This window comes from Branchiostoma lanceolatum, chromosome 6, assembly GCF_035083965.1.
Source record: "Branchiostoma lanceolatum isolate klBraLanc5 chromosome 6, klBraLanc5.hap2, whole genome shotgun sequence".
NCBI lineage: Eukaryota > Metazoa > Chordata > Leptocardii > Amphioxiformes > Branchiostomatidae > Branchiostoma > Branchiostoma lanceolatum.
The window spans coordinates 5759943-5777687 of NC_089727.1; the positions used below are offsets into that span (position 1 = coordinate 5759943).

The following is a 17745-nucleotide window of genomic DNA, read 5'->3' on the forward strand; positions in this document are numbered from 1 at the left end:
ACATGTTTCACATCAGATCGTATTCATATACAGTAATTACCATTCATTCATTTGGTACATAGAACGTCATTTGGGTACATAGTACTAGTCTATTACAAATCTATTTGACAATACAACTTGGCTCGAAGACTACAAAAATGGCCTTTTGGTCATATATTTACTTTAAATAGTCCGTACTCTTGACAGCATATCTTTTCGTTGACCAATTCATCCAGAGCAACCCTGGCGATGACTGAAGTTTCTTTGAAGCATAAAATCAATGACATAGACCCATGTATGTAACAGCTTTAGCCGTAGGGGGGGCGACCTTGACCCTGTGTATCGACAAAATCTCTCATTCTGCAACACTGGTTACGGATTATTCAGTTATCGGACAACGAAGTGCACATGACATGAACATCAATGTAATATGACAATACCGTGGATAACTATACGTAAAGATTTAGACATATATGTACTAATCGGGGAGCTTTAGTCAAACGCCCTGGTATACAGAGCACTGACATCAACTGTGATTTTATTTGTTGGAGTAAGTTATGATTTGTTTGGAAATACATTTTGCTGAAACATAGATAACACAGTTTATTGGGAGTTATAGTGGTTTATAAAACTAACGACAGACATGTAGCATATCAACGTTGGTGTATGGGGTCACTGAAGAGAACTGTCGGGGTCTTCACAGCAATTAAAGAAGTCAAAGCGTTCGTTAGAGTACTGTTATAAATCCTACAAATTTAAAATACAAATACGACAGGCTATACATTACTTAGTGCAAGATTCCCGCAAATGACATCGATGACGAATTCTGACATCTCTAAGCTATTTTGATCGCTTAATTCATTGGGTTAATTAATCTTACGGGAGAAGGTCACGGAACATAATCAGCGGACGGTAATTGAAATTGCTTCGAGTCTCTGAAAAACCGCCATGACGTAGTCTTTCAGAAATACGCTTGCGCAAAGAATACATATGTGAGGTAACAAACTGGTGCAGTCTCCCAAAAGACGACCAACCACCGTCAGTGACCATTGCTGCTGCTGCTGCGGCTGCTTGACGAGGTTCATGGCCCGTGCTTTATCAGCGGGACTTTTCGGACTTTTGCAGCCGGCAGATCGTATTCTACAACTTCTATGGCATCGTCTCCGCAGACTCTCTTCCCTTTATTAAGAGGAGATACAAAAGAGTGACATGATATCAAGATGATCTGAGCTGGGACTTACAGATTGCCTGCTGCACGCGCACCAGCGGTGTTGTCAATCTGCCAGCGAATCCAAGAGAACCTCCGATTTTTCATGGTGAGTTCTCGGCTAGGTTGGTACTTTCTCAGGGTATATCATGGTAGAAGTTCAAGAGTAGCAAAGTATATTAGATATCTGCAATGCACTTGTTTGTGTTAATACTGTAGTCCTGGAGTGATACAGTGTAGTTGTTTTAAGTTTCTGTCTGTGTAATCGACAAAGAAATTGTAATCTAAGTGTTTAGCATACACCGCCTGAATGCTTGTCAAGCAAGAGTGGCTCTGGTACGGTACAATGGTTCTATCAACATCGGCACGGCAAAGCAAACTCGTCGTCACCGTTAAGTATAAGCTCTTTCCTCCCGACTTTCTCTTCAAAAGGGTGGATGTATCGTGGTAGTCGATCTAAAGTCCTAGAAGTATCTTATCGTTCCCAGTCTAATTATACACGACAGTCAAGACAGAGGAACTTTCTACTGGTAAAGTTTGCGTTAGCTTATTACCTTTGTTAAAAGAGACCAAGTTTTGGGCAACATCGGGTTAAATTACACGTAGTGAGTAAGATAGAACCTCACACTGCAATGATCATGATGAACTGGACACTGAGACATTATTTGATAGCGTCGCTACAATACAACGAGTCTGTGCATTTACATTTAACTGTACGGATATGGTTTTACGTTCCAAATTAATCATAGCCACAGTACAATTAACCTTGGAAGGGTCACTTTAGAGTAGGTCATACACACATCAAACATCCTTTTTCAATTACATCCCGTGTCATTCATATCGTATGTAACCTTTTCCATTACCCTCACATATTAATGACCAACGATGCAATCACGACATTTTTATGAAGAATTGACTCCGTCAAAATCGCAAGTGAAATATAAATACTTCAGTCCAGTAATTCGTTTCAGTGGCATTAAAACCATTGCTCGGCCTTGTGAGCTATCTATTGCTTGTATTGTTTCTTGTGGAAAACCGGAAGCATGCATCACGCGACATAGCATGTCCATTTGATGACATATGTGTTTCAGATAGCTCATGCTTTATTGATTTCGCAGAAATAATGAAAATAACAAAGCAAGAATCTAGGAATGATGGAGTGTACCAGCATGCCATGACATCCAATGAAACAATGACGTAATTCAATTTCCCTATTTGTTGGCACCAACACCTAATGATAACCCAATCTAATGGTATTAATGGACATCGATGATAAAGTGAATCACACAGATCTACAAACATACATATGTACTCGTCTAAATATCATTGCACTACCCATTGGTGGAAATGTGGGCTAAAGAAAATTTGCATGTATCATTACTTTAAGTTTCCGTTGTGGAAATAAAGCTTGCAGTAGATCTGGAAGGTCATGGAAGAGTGATCGTTAAAGATTCAATGAGGCGAAACTGATTGATACGTAAAGGCAAAGACACGATCAAATAACCAGGAAAAGTCCTTGGATTCCTCTGATGCGTACGATTGATGGGGTAGTGAGCAATGGGGCATTGGTATGGTAAACCTTGCTGGAGGACATGCAGCATGCTGCTCCGGCTTGCCACAATCAGAAAGGACATTCATATGTTCTTTGACTGCGGTCTAAATGTGACATATTCTGAACCAAATGGTCCACATGCCATTGCAGATCTTCGACTCTGTTGAAAATATGTTATTCTATTAAACTTTTCCCTACCATTAAAAGGCCAGTCGACGTTGAAGTGTTGACAATGCAAACGTTTCTCAAATATGGTGTTTTACAGAATGTTGATTTACACAGGTTGATTCCAATTTTGATATAAATGCAAATTCCATCTGTGACAAAAAAGTATTTTCCCAAAGAAAAATATATTCTGACTAGAAACTTGTTAGCTGCAAGCGCAAATACCAAAGGACAGGATTGCAAATCACCGCTTGTCTATTATACCTGGGACATTTGCGGTTAAATATTCCCTTCTAGTGATAAATGCATGCATTAAGACGAGTAGGAAATGGTGTGTACAAAGTCTATTTCCTGACTATCGCTATCGCCTTCGCTATTTAACGCTCCACTCATCGTACGTATCTACGCCCGCATCTCGTCGTACTATTGCTATCATCTGTATCCATAACAATGATGATCAGGCTCCTATATACATGTAGTTCTTGTGTGTACAAAATACTGTTTTATGTCTCCCGTACAGCTGCATCAAATCGTAAGGGACCAACAGGTCCCCATTACGTTCTTCAACTGCAGACTGTCATTGACCGTGTAATGTGTATGTCAACTGCAAATATGGGTACGTAGAGAGGTATAAATACCACCAGAAGTCGTAAACAGGAGTGAAAAGATAGCATGCTAAGGCAAACCGGGATATCATGTTGCCGTGTCTTGTGAATGTTTTCACGGTCATTGTACTCTCACCCGACCATGTTAAGGTTGCTCAGCCAGCGTTATCTATCCCCAAGCCGACGGGCCATTGTCGGACTCCGGTTGTAAGAATCTGCGCTGTACTGACGTTCCTTTGATATCCCCCGATGATAAATGAGCAAGACGGCGGGGACGGCCAGGCAGCATGACAAGGACAGATGGGTACGACAAGCTGATGGACACACCGCATCGATCGTTCAGTTCCGCCAACTTCGGGACTCTCCCTTCGCGCATAGAGATAGAGGTGACCTTCTATATGCACATCCTATCATAAGCCCCGGTCACAGAATAGAAAAATGACAGAGCCAATTTCGTAGCTGATTATTCCGGGGTAAACCTTTCATTTCAAGATAAGACCTAAAACAGAAGAATGTATTTGAAGAGCATTCTGGATCAAGGCCTAAAAGAAAAGAAACTGTTCCCTGCTGTCTTCAGTAGGCGATAGGAGGCAGTCGATTTATCGGTACCATGAAATCTGCTGGAAGCAATGTAACAAAGAATGCACCTACGCACTTTCAGACTACAATACGAAGTGACTGTTTCTGTTATTGATAGATATGTGATGTTGTTAATAGCTACACACTAGATACTTTGTAGTCAGAATGCTAGATTGACATACACAAACTTATCGGGCCAATGCCACAGCATTGCTGATAGTATGATACCATTCTGACTTGAAATGAACGGCAATGCACATTTCAGCTATGCCATTCACGGCAACAATGATTACTTGAGGCAAGGGATATTAGATCCACAAAGCAGCAAAGATCCGATGCTGATTGAAAATGAGAATTGGGTAGGCTGCCAATTGCCACACATGGAGCGCAGTTGGAGCTTTATTGCTTATTTTTTTCGGTCGAATAAGTGGCGATGAATGGATATGAGTGGTTTCGTGCTCAATTAGGTGTGTGCGATTCCACAGAAGCTAGAGACGCATGTAATCAAGGCAATGTAATGATCGAAACAGAGGACTGAGAACTTGGAGAAAAAGTTTGTTACAGACTTTCATGGACAATGTCGATTTAGATGCCTCAGTACGTTGATGAAGATTAGACATCTAGTTAAACAATATTTAGGAACAATTCTATCTCAACGACTGTATAACATACGGAGATTACTTTTGGACCTTAGAGAAGCATCCACCAATTTTCGTCATTGCCATTAGCATTAGAACAACATGGCAGAACAAGCCAATATTCAATATAATAACTCATATCACACTCGTAATCATCGTATATAAATGTCTTATTACGTAACTCATGTTAGGATTGTTTCTATGGTGAGACTCAATGTTTCGGGAGAAAGTGAGCTAGAGAAAATAAAAAGCGCTTCTGTTTTTTCAGAGTCACACACTCCTGACCGATATTGTAGGGCCTAATAACAGGAATACAAATAACGACCAACTAGAATAGCGTGTGCAAACATCAATTGCTTCACATGAACATCTGCTTTCATACTTTTGACGCATCTGTTCTTGTAATGATTTTCTTATTGTCAGCGGATCAAGTACCAAAGAGGGGTAGTGTTTTGCGTATGCAAATTGAAACGGGGAAAATGTGATATTGACCTCCCTAATTACGAGACAAGATTGGTACATGTAAGGGTATCTGTCGGTCACAGGGTCACCCCGCGGACGCTCCATAACAGTTAGTTGGCGCTTAACTGGGATGCCGTAAGTCCTGATGAGGCCCCCACTCCACTAGACGGCGATCGCGCTGCGTTCTTGCTGCGACCTAGATGGGATTTGTGTAACGCTTGACTTCATAATTGGAATATCATGCAAAATATTAAAATATGACTGACAGGACCACAAAAAACACAAATCGTTAAAAGATTCGTTTTTATCGATGAAATTCGGTTGGCGCTCTTTTAAATTTTAGGCCGCAGAGAGAGCGCGGCAAGGGCGACGTCCTAGTGGAATGGGGTGATCTGTCCAGGGCTTCACTATATATGAGTTGACCATTTTGGTCAAAAGTAGCCTAGCGGCAATCTAGGAAGTTTAGCATCATGTTGCGAAAGATAGCACGCTGTTTCCTTATTGAACTGGCTAAAGATGGGGATATAGATTGTGATAAAAACTGGCTATCATCTTCAGTAGGATGTAATTGTCTGTCCATCATTTCAGTGAAACGATCGTTCATATTTGCACAAACCATTCATTGGGCAGAGGCTCATCCAATAGACGTCTGGCAAGCTCACGATTCGTGGTAAAACATCTGCATTCATGTCATGATGTTATCGTTGTTACATATGGCATCTCAATTCATCAACCAATCCTGGCATGTATCGATGATCCTCACAGTTACTGGAAAACTGTATTCGGTCAGCAGGAATCGACGATAAAGCTATTGATTATACAATCGCTCCATTCTACGTGGCAGTTTTTAACAAATCTGTAGCTGTATCTGTTACTATGAATAAATCCATTTACTGAGAATATACGACTTATTTGCCAAGACCAACAAGGAAAATCGACATTACCACCCTGTTTTTGAAACAATGTCGATTATAACGATTTTGGCCTTCATCCAGTTGACACTAAGCCTGGCTAGAATAGGATATAGCTACCACCATTACTGTTCTATGTGCCTAATGAAGCATACTTGTGATCTGGGTACTTAAAAAGCATCCATGCGAGACAGACAGTAAGTAAGAGATCAAATCCTTTGTAATACGTACCATGTAACTTTTGGAGATAAAGTCGGTACTGCTGGCGCTTGTGAATAAAGTTATGTAAACAAAAACAAGATTCCATAAGACAATGAATGCTATGCTCTGAGAACGTGATGCAAGAAACATTGATATCCACAGGATATGAATATATTCATTTACCACTATGTTTTATATGTTTGCATCTGAGTAGAATTCATTTAAGTCATCTGAGTGTCAATCATCACATTAAAAATACCTCGGAACTGAAAAAACAGTTCGAGCGAGGTCCCCATCCATGACGTTGTTAAAAAGCGTTTCATAAGAAAAGGATGATACCATCTGTAACTCCAAGTACGGTACAATAAGATTCCTGACATTGTTCGGCAATCGTTGGTGGTGTGATCTCTACCAGTTCTCTGTCGGCAACGCTTGGCTGTTTTTTTCATGATGCTGACTACATCAACGATTTTAATACCAATGACGAAAAAATAGGATGATATTATCAACTTCCAAAATAAAATGTGTAGATGAAATTTTAAGGTGTGGTCTACTTCAATAGGTTCTAAAACGCAACTCGTACCGTTTTAGTAAAAAGTTCACATGGCACCACGTATCCTAACAACTGTAGAAGCTTTTTATACTATGAATAAAGGAGACCCTGCGACCCGTTTTAATGAGCAATTCTTTAAAACGTCGAGATTGCTTCCACTATACACTATTCCCCATTCGTCACGGCCAGACGTACAGCACTCACTCAAATGTGCACAAGCGGGCAAAACTCATCTTCTCCCTCATGACCTTTTCAAAATGGCAACGTGCAATTATTTACCCCCAGTAACAATTCAAGGGCCCCACAAATTACAGGAGGACCTCTGGAGCCTACTGAATATTTCATGCTGAGCGTTTCTCGCTTGGGTTGAGGCTAAGTCTGAAAATCCACCCTCACACTCTTCGCGGTAACGAGAGAAAAACCCCTCGATAAATTTTCCATCAAGGGTAGGTGAGTCCAATCAAGGCGGCAAACAGGCTGGTGATTGTAGCAGGCAGCATCTCATGGGTGCACCCAGCCATGGGTGGTGTTAGCGCGCTCGCGCGTGAACAACGCCAAATAGAGGGGGAGGAATAGTGTTGGGTGCAAGTTGTGGATCACAGTGTTCTGATAAATATTTCGTATTCACCCCAAGTATCGATTACATGGAGTTCAGAGAATATTATAGCCGCGACATTTGGACCATCAAGGAAACCGAATGTTTATGAAATCCGTATTTGAGTTTTTTAATCATACTATATACATCTGTTTGAGTTTGGGTATATGCTATATGCAAGTTAAAAATGTTTCGTATATAGATTTGAATAGATAAATGAATACATAACTAGATCAGAATGACCCTACTCGGCGTCCTGTATTCGATGTGTAGATACGATAGCAGAAAGTTTCAGGATGACACATTTCCCATCGCTGGTTTTCTGGCAATGCCTATCTTTCACGAAGGGGAAGTCACCCCGTGCAGCGGTCGGAGATGCGAAGGTCAAGTACCAGCGATGCCTTACGATGTACCATTTTGCTGCTTTTAAATCTCAAAAAGTACGAGGCATAAGTCAATGATGATCATCAAACTGGAATCACTGTCGAGGTCTCTAGCTCCTAGACCCAATACAACACATTTCTAACGCTATCCCTTCTTGCAGATGTTTTTCTTAGCATTTTGGCTCTGGTAGGTTAATGGGCCTTGCACAAATTCAGATATATGCGCCTCTTGAGAGAGCTCTTTGTCACCACTGTGCGTGTGGTCCTTGTAAATGGTACATTTGTGCACAAGGCACCCAGTTAGTGGCGTTCTCCCAGAGAGTGAAGCTCCGGAGACATAAAGCAGCAGTCATTTCTTTCCAGTATCTCAACTACTGATAGAAGGCACGAAGGTTTGCAGAGGTCCGTCGAGGCTGTAAGATTTTAGATCGACTCATGGTATCCGAGATTTATGGTGGCAAGCCGCGTAAAAAAAACAATTTCAAATACCACTGTGCCATAAAAAGATAGTAATATCTTAGTAACTTTTTGTTGTAAATCAGCACGTGGCCACCGCGCAATATCCTTCCTCTACCCCACAGCCATTTCAGAGGTGCTATGAGGAATGTATCACTATTCTATATGTCTATATAACAATACGATACGTTTGTACTTTCCCAGTATATATGACGATATTTATTCCAAGTTACTGCATGCTGGATTATACACATTCTGGCTACGCTCGTAACTGCACACGACGGCGCGGTCACTGTGGCACCGATGGTGCATAGTAGGAAATGTGAACACAGGGTGAGGTAGAGGAGACGATGCTCTTTTTGTGATTGTCAGATTGAGAACTAGATCCAAAGATGCTCGGAATGCCAATTATGTAGCATCCATCCCAATGCCATCGACCTTTGCGTAGGAAATGGGACGTTGTCTATGTCCAAAGTGCAGAATGTGCGCAATTAGACGATCTATGCACTTATTCACTTCTGTTTATAGTCAAGGCACATTATAAGGAATGTCTTGTAATAACAGCTGCTCAATTATCTATGCCATCTGATACTGCATGCGACGTTTTCTCTAACTGACATCGACTAAGCTGATATACTTTCAACTTCCTTTTGTAGCATTATAGCTTACTGAATCGATGGACATTGTGAGTAATACCTATCAAAACTTTAGGACGACGATGATGCCTATCTCCGCTTCATCAAACATACCCATTCCCTCCCTTCGGCCATGCTATTGATATACGCCCTCAGACTCAAGACACCGTAAAGATTTATAATTTCTATGGCAAACATAACCTAAGCTCTCCATATATCTGTATTTCTGGATAAGTCCTTGCTGATAGATGGGTATGGTTGCTCCCCGTGAGCATCGGCCGTCCTGTCATAGCCTTGGAGAATATTCAACATCATTCTCTCCACACTTTTGCGCCGTTTGCGAATGATATACCTGGACCTCGCTGCAGTGATACTACGGGTAGATCCAATCAACTCAAAGTAGTTTGAAGATTTAAAGCAAATGTATTGCCTCCCTGGTCTCAGCTGACACCCTGGCAGTACATCTTTAGATCTAGTTCTTATTTGTCTGGGGTCTTTGCCATGTACCTACTTTTAAATAGTGACTAATCCCTGAAAGGTTAATCCTTAAGACAGTTGTGGGACAAGTAATCCCTTTCTCGATTTCAATGGCAGGGAAGAAACAATTTACTGTTACTGGCTTTGCACTTATGTCAAAAAGAACGTACTCGAAGCGAAAGGATTAGATTGAATTGAAAATAGTGCTCTTTAACGGTGTTCTTGGTCATCTGTCTTTGGCGCAGTGTGAGCAATGGCTTGCGTACACGTCATTGGTTGGCCCAAGGTTCAACCATCAATTGTTTGGCCTCGAGCTCGGAATTCAATCCCCAAAAGTGAATGATTGAGGGAATGTGTTGATTTTTCAGCGGCTTGCTGGTTGCTAAGGTCACCACTACGAAGACTACGTCGCTGAGGAATGGCGATTCTAGAAACGTGCGCAATGGCTTCCGTTAAAAAGTTCCTATGGATTACATGATATTATATGTTGATTGTTGATGGTGAACATATTGTAGGGGAAACAGGCATCCCCATAGAACCATAGGAAACATGTCATCTGCAGAGTTGTTCATCTGACTATCAACGATAGTCAGGCTGGGAGCGAATTAAGGTATTGCTTGATCTTACAATCGTGGATATTCCCATAAACTCCAATTAATTGACCACGATTACAGTACAGCTAATATAACCATGCAATAACTTCAAGTAAGACACACATGTTTTTACAATCCTCAGCAGTCTCCATGCATATCTTACAAGGGCATTTCTTCATTCTGCTCTACTTGGACGTGTTTAAGTGCATGGTTTATTGAGGAGTCTACACAAAATGTATGGAAAAAATACAGATGAAATGGTTTGTTGGTGACTTCGACGTCGACTGAGGTTCCAAAAATGCGGTCGTAAGACTCATAAATATGTCGTCTAGTTGGCCTTACGAGCTGACGTCACCAAACAAGATCAACACACAGTTCATCAAGTTGATCCGATAACGGCAGCCAGTTGGTATTGTGCGTTCCCAGTAGTCCGGGTCATCTCCTATGCGAAACTGCGGATCGAAGCAGATTATCTACAGGGTAGCCCCGGGTATCCCGTGTTCCAGCCGGGGTTGGTGGGACGCGCGGGCCTCGACTGAAGTACTCTTCCGGGGGTCAGGGGTCGCTGCAGAGCTTTCTTTCATTACGTTTTACGGCGGGGCCCGGCGTGTGCGCGGAATGCGGGATGACGGCGCGCATTTTGTCATCCTGAACATGAGGCTAATCGATTCCTGAGAAACAAGGGAACATGTACCGTGACTGTGATACTGAGTCTCGCAGGAGCCAAAGTACAACGCTGCTGCCTGGGCCGTTTGTTTCCCCGCAGCCGGTATACCTTATTACTACTTAACATCTGTAACAGCACTTCTGTCTCTGTCAGAAGGAAAAACAAACAATTCAACTGGGTGATCTACTGTTGATTATGTGTAACCTATTGGAACATGATATCTAGATCTAATTCTGCAAGGTTGCATACGTCAGACAAATGACATCCGAGTAATATAATAACCCATCTAGTTACCACCAGGTACAATATTTGCAATATTTGAACAATGAAATGAGGTGATTTAATTTCAAAACAATGACTACGATAATCTATCTTCGAGCATTCTAGACAACTTTAGTTTGGTTTAACTCATCATTGACCAAAATCCATGTATATTTAGTTAGTGATACAATTGAACATTTTACAGTTAGGTCTGTCCTTGGTGCTGAAATCTAAGTTGCCACCTTCAAAACATGTAGTCATTCGTTAATCTGAAGTATTGAAGTATTTTGAAACTTTATACTCTGATGAGAGCCACACAAGTTGAGTTATAACTGGTTATCTGATCGATTTCGAACTGTTCATTATTCCCCGATAATGCAAAGTCTCAGCCCAGTGCACATCTGACGGGTTCTGGTGGTGATAGAAAATCGATGGCACTAGTATGGCTGTTCTATAGACAGGGGGACTCTGACAGTGTGACGGTAGCTTTAGATAAAACTGTATATAAACGATATTGAAACCATTTGAAACTTGTCAACTCAAGGTAAAAAAAAAAACAAATAACAAAATTTGGTGTGAAATGTTAACACACTTCTGCACGATTAAGTGCATCCACAGGGAAACGAAATTACATTGCTTCGACGTCTTTCTCCTTATTAAAATGACTTTCTGGTCATCTAGTTGGTAAATGATCGCAAGGTAGGATGGTAACTGGACGACAGAATATGATTTTGTGTCCGAAGCACTGTATACCGATACGTTCTTGTTGGAAGCTGGTTACTTTTCAAAGTTAGCCAATAGGACATCCGAGCTTTATGAATATTGATGAAATGGCTTTTCCGCTCTGGTGACAAAGGCATCACCTACCATCGTACAGCTGCAAATTTATCATCGTTTCTGCGAGGTGATTACCTGAATGTAATATGGTGCAGGGTATTGGTGGTTTGTTGGTGCTATATAGGTACCTTTGTCTTTAATCTTGAAACGGATGAAGGCTATGCTATAAGGGTAATTGCTTGACTGGTTTCTTCATTTGTGTCCTTCATTAGTGTTTTGGTGGCTGTTGAATGCACATACACTACATTTAATAGTAAGCGTATGTATTTTTAAGAATTGATTACAAACTCTCGCCGCTTTAAGAATTGAAAATTTCGGAGGCGGAACTCACATCCCGTAGAAGACTTCTACAATTGCTTTTGTTCCGTTTGGGATTAATTGAAGTGTTGTTGCACAACTTCATCGCGTTTCTAAAGTAAGACCAATTTATGATACAAACTTTTGTCAACTTTGCTACAGAACTACTTAGAAAGGTATCTGCGGTTGAATGTAAACCACATCAATTAGAGCATCTTTGGTAATGATCCATTCAATGCAAATAAAATAAATTGCATGTAAGATTGCTCTCGTGCTAGAGCTCTGACCAACATCCGAAGGGACGGCACTTGTATTGATTAGGGAAGGGCAGAAATTGATAGATCACAGGGCTTCAGTTAAATGGGACATACTTATATGTTTTCCTATTTGTGTTTATTTGTGTTGACTTATCATCGCTTGGCCAATACAGTGGTCTGTATAAATCAATGACACACAATAGATGGATACAGTTAGTGTTAGGTAGGTCATTCTCTTTAACAATACAGCGATACGACAGGATGATGTAGAGTTTGAAAATATACCCTTTTTTGCCAAGACCTGTTTCATGCCTCGCTAGTACTTCATAGATGAAATGTGTTATAACAGTATATGTAGAGTCTAGTAACAAATCGCAAAGGATAGGACAAAACTTAAACTATTGCATGATATATGGAACATCGATTTTACTGAATTCATTCTGAATTGTACTTCTTATAGTTTGCTGGAGGTTTTGCCATATTCCCGTTTGGTTTGGTTTGGTTTAGTTTTAGTAGATAGATTAAAGTACAATTGTGCCAAGTGACTCAAGCAGGAAGTAGTAGCATAAATATTATCTACAATCAAATAACGAGGCTATAAAAACATCATGCGGGGGCATATTGCCAAGAGATCTTGAAGCAAAGCAATCCCTCTAGTTCTCACTGTAACCTTAATTAGTGTTCCTATATCCCTATATTTCCTCACTAATTTCCCTCAGAGATCGTAAAAGAGAAGCAAATCCTGATGTATGGATATCAGATCAACCATAGTCTATAATTTACACCATTTAGTGGCAGCCAAGTTGGTACTTAGACAGAACGACTTTGTAAACACCGCTCAATTGGTTTAAAGTCGCCAAAATCGTGTTATTCTCCTTATTAATCAAAAACTAATGCGTATCACAACAGGAAAGATTTTGTTTGCGAACAGCGTGACAGCTTTTGAAAACATCCCCGTCTGTACCCTGCACAGGCCCCGCGTGAAGAGAGACCCTACAGTGGCCCTGCCACGCGCGATCAGTTCCGGCCGATAATGCGTACAACAAAACATCACATCTGTGTACCTGCCTTAAGTGAAATAAATCCCTTCTCCGCCGACACAGAACAGGGGACCAGTCTATTTCCGCTGAATCAAGAAGGAAGAAAACAATGTATATCAATATTTCATTATAAAGCTGTCGATAAGTATCTACGTTTTCTCATGAAAAATAAAGTGAATCTGAGAGGCTTTAGTGTCAGGTGGTCGCGCTTTTTAATCGACCGATCAGGTGTGCGTAAATCACCTCTCTAGGCGGGCAACTTCTATTCATTTCGTGAAATCTACACCAGAAACCTTTGGGATGTACTACCGGAGAGCCCGTTAGGCGGCGCTTTTCCTCAATTGTTGTGTGATGGCATTATTTAGAAGCACAATGGGTGGAAAGTACAAGAGAAAAGGTACATCCAAAAGCCTGCCGCGCTATCAACCGACCAACCAAAGACGGATGAATGAGTGAATGAATGAATTAATAAATGAATAAATCGATGGATCAGTGAATGGATCGATGAATAGATCAATGAATGAATGAAGTAAATGAATCAACGAATAGATGAATGAATATATGAATGGAAAGAAATCAAATAATCAATTCATCAATGAAAACAGCACCTCTTACCGTAAGTAATCATAACATCGTAGCAGAATGTGATACCGGTATGGTTCGACCGCCTCTAGCATTACCCTCACACAGAGGTTACCTGTGTGGCTTCATTACTACCTAAGATGCAACCCAGCGCATAATGAACACTGTTAACAAGATATCAGGCCCGTCGGCTATCTCCTAAGATATCTGCAAATGAGTTCTTTGGTCGACTCGGAGAGGCCGCTTTTCAATTATCCGGCGGGATGAGTGTGTGGTGTGTGGGGCACACCGACAGAGACCGGCGGCTCTCGGACGGGAGGTATAAATACTACATGAACCTCTCCGTGTCCGGACGTGTAAAGCCGGATGGGGAACACACGTCTCGTTTGTGCCGGTTGCCTAGAGGCGCGGGACCGCCTATTTGTGCTGATGTACAGGGTTGAGCTTTAAGCTGTGATAGTCTTAAAGTTAGGAGTCAGGAATCCATTGTATAAAGAGAATCCTCTGAACTAAAGGAACTTCTGGAACAGACGTGTTCAAGCTGTTTCATTATTTTGCTACGTTGAACACGACGTAGGGAACAGTTTCGTCATGCTGCAATTTAATACGTACACGCGTGGGATAATGGGTAACAACGGATCCAATTTACAAATAACTGTCTATGCACTAGATCTGCATCTGCCTGAGACAACGAAAAAATAGGACTTTAATGAAAGAATAGCCTAAACACTGATAAACCAGTGTTTATGTGTCTATGTATGAAGGCTATTTGACACTTTAAGACGACGCATAAGCCAATATCATAGTCAAAATTAAGCAGCTCCCAATCTCTTTAACATGAAATGAATTGCCTGAATGGAATTGATAAGGATCTGTTCATATAACGAAGGTATGATTACAACATATATCAAACACTATGGAAAATTCCTAGGTGTGCACGACTCATACATGGACCACTTATATTTCCCTTGGAAATATCATTTCAATTCAGTATGATCACTATGGACACCCTGTGCATGCAATCCGCAAAGCGTAGAAGCTGAAATGTTGTATCTTGGTGATAACATCTATCCTTAATTGATTCTTAAAAAAATTATGTCGCTTCTGACACCAGGCAGCAGTAAATGTGCCTATGTGGTGAAAGACAATGATTAGCACGAAAGATACGGGTACGATTTCGACAGGAAAATGAAAAATGAATGAGTAGTTTCTATTATCCCGTACTCCGTTTTTTGAAGACTAAAAAGAATTACGTGTAAAGGTCTAATTTCATATTGTTTCCACATCAACAGACAACAATCCACCCGGACTGTATTGGGGGAATACGACAGGAAATGGTTTTGGGTGCTGTGCCTTCTGTTGCTAACTCTTCTATTTCACCTAATTTGACTGTCTTAAAATGTCTGTTTTGTGGTCTTCACTATATCCAGGATACACCTGGAAAGCAACTCATATTCACTATGTCATCGAAGCAATAGATGAGTGTTGTAGAATACGGAAGTCAGAATACAAACAATGCTCCAAGGTTCGACCTGCGGAGACCGATAGCCCATGTTGGGACCCCGAACCTTCTGATGGTTCCCTCCCGCCAATAGGGAGTCAGCCAGTCAGATGACGAGAGCCCAAGCGAAAATTCATGAGTACTGGAATGTATTTAAATTACATCACTGGGAAGTAGTGCGCAGATCGGTCCCGCTTTAAGCCCGGAGCAGCATCAATATCGGACGGCATGGGGGGAAAGTGGAAGGAAGGTTCCGTATTGCCGCCAAAAACTCACCTAGAGCGAGAGGGTCAGAGCCGTTGGATTGCCTTCTGTTTGTTCTGATTTGTTGTACATTATGCTGTACCCGCAGGGCAATGTGCACGGCAGTGAAGGGATTCTAACGGAGAGATAGGCGCATTCTGGTCGCCTCGGCCTCCCGACCGTCCCGAATGCGAAGCCACAACAAGAAGTGCTGTTCACAACTGCCTTGCTCGTACCAGGACGTCTGGAACCGTTAGCATGGCAGGGCAGGCCCGGGGTTCGTACGCCGTCCTCCTGCTGGTCTGCCTCTTCTGGGTCCCGCGGACGATCCGGGGGTAAGTAGGCCAATATAGATTCATTCATCCCGCCAGGAACATAACACAGGAGCGCCCAAATCTATAAAAGAACGCATTGTCCCTGATTCTGTGTTCTGCTGTAGGTGAAAAGTCACCATCAGGAAAATATGTCGCATTCTGATACACCCATGGGTACGCAGATGTCGAGATGTGTTTGAGATTACCGATCCATCGATGACTTGCGGCGGTTAATGGCCAGGTATCAGTACCTCCGATGCTCCCTGTACACCAATTGCACATTTTAGAGGAGTCACTGCAATCTACTAACAAATGGAGTAGCAAATTGTAAAAATCAGTGCAAACATTTTAAAAAGAGAGGAGTGAATTCCATCAGAGTAGCCATGAACCGGTGTTCTTTCATCGTCAAAAACTGAAAACGACAGACAGTAACAGCATGATTGTTTCTGTCAGACGGTGGTAAAGAATCTGTTACGACCATGCCGAGCGAATATAACCTTGGAGCAATAAAACAGCACCAACAGAAAATCATACATATCTTCTATCACCTCGCTACAAGAGTAAAACAAACATAACTCGACACATTGCTGTCCAGCAGTACGAGGATATTAAGGTAATTTTGCTTGATGATACGGGTGTAATAGTTGTTCTCCTTTGGGCCCCAGTAGATACACGCCTACCGCTCGGTCATCCCGAGCGCCTCTCCGCTAAAGCGACTGCACATTCACGTTCATTTCACGCTCGGCTGCGTCCTCTCATGGTGGAGGCTCCCCTGGACGGTAACATCGCCGATAAAATACGATTTGATGGCGCCAATTGTTCTTTAAGCGTTGTTTGTTCAAGCTACAACGATGATGGTCTGTTTAAGGACAAACATTGTCGGAAACAGTCTAATACAAGATATTATAAGCCACAGACCATAGCGTATATCTAGAGGAAGCAGCGTGTTTTTAAAATGATGCCTCAATTATCAACATATGACATCATACCACTGATAATGCACGCTGCATCATTACGTTTTTGTTATCACTATGACGTGGGAAAGGTTATTTTTATGCAATCTTCACCGAGCTGAGGCAATCAGGTACGGGTGTCCTTGAAGGCAAGGCCTAATGAAATATGATCTTCCACAGCGTTCATTTGTATTAACATGGGGCTCTAAGTGCACTCTCGACCTGCGAACAACGTGGTTCGTCAAATGCCATGCTCATGACCGATCATTTTCCATGTCTCTCTTGATCAATCTTGCACTGCAAAACTGTTTCTTCTAGTAGACTAATCATTTCTTTCTACCCTTCGACTACAGAAACACGTCCAAACAAGAGGGCCCAACACCCAGCGTGTTCTTGGACAAACTACTGGAAAAGTACGACGCGAGAATCAGACCGAACTTTAAAGGTAATCTGGGGGCGTTCGAACTATCTATTTGTCTGTGTTTATGCTCTATTTAAATATGCAAGATTTTTCATCTTATTTAACGATACAAGTGTATCGATGATGTACAGGACTCTCGAACTTCTCATGATGATAAGGGCCCTGCGTTCGTACTTTTGCTGCTTCCTATGAACCTACATTATAAACTCGCTCAATACGCGGCAGTAAATGCAGCTAGACGCTACTGTAGCAGCTGGATGCAGTGCAAGTTCAATGTGTGTGGGAGGGGAGTCTGGCTGCAGCATAACGTCGACTGCGAAACCCAAATCTATGGAGCTTCCTCCCCGTGCATGCAATCGGTAGCGTGAATAATGCAAACTT

The 17745-nt window shown here is 41.7% G+C and overlaps 1 protein-coding gene across 2 annotated transcripts in view; it reads left to right on the top strand.

The window, feature by feature from the left end:
* Window positions 1-992: 992 nt before the first annotated feature.
* The window catches only part of LOC136436245 (glycine receptor subunit alpha-2-like), a 49420-nt gene continuing 32667 nt past the window's right edge, over window positions 993-17745 (top strand). The window contains exons 1-3 of one of the 2 annotated variants that reach the window (XM_066430051.1): window positions 993-1295; window positions 15786-16011; window positions 17297-17388. In XM_066430051.1, the coding sequence (XP_066286148.1) occupies window positions 15935-16011; window positions 17297-17388 (169 nt within the window). In that variant the 5' untranslated portion in view covers window positions 993-1295; window positions 15786-15934. Of the gene's footprint in view, window positions 1296-15589; window positions 16012-17296; window positions 17389-17745 lie in introns of those variants that run through there. The other variant, XM_066430050.1, reaches the window with a different exon arrangement.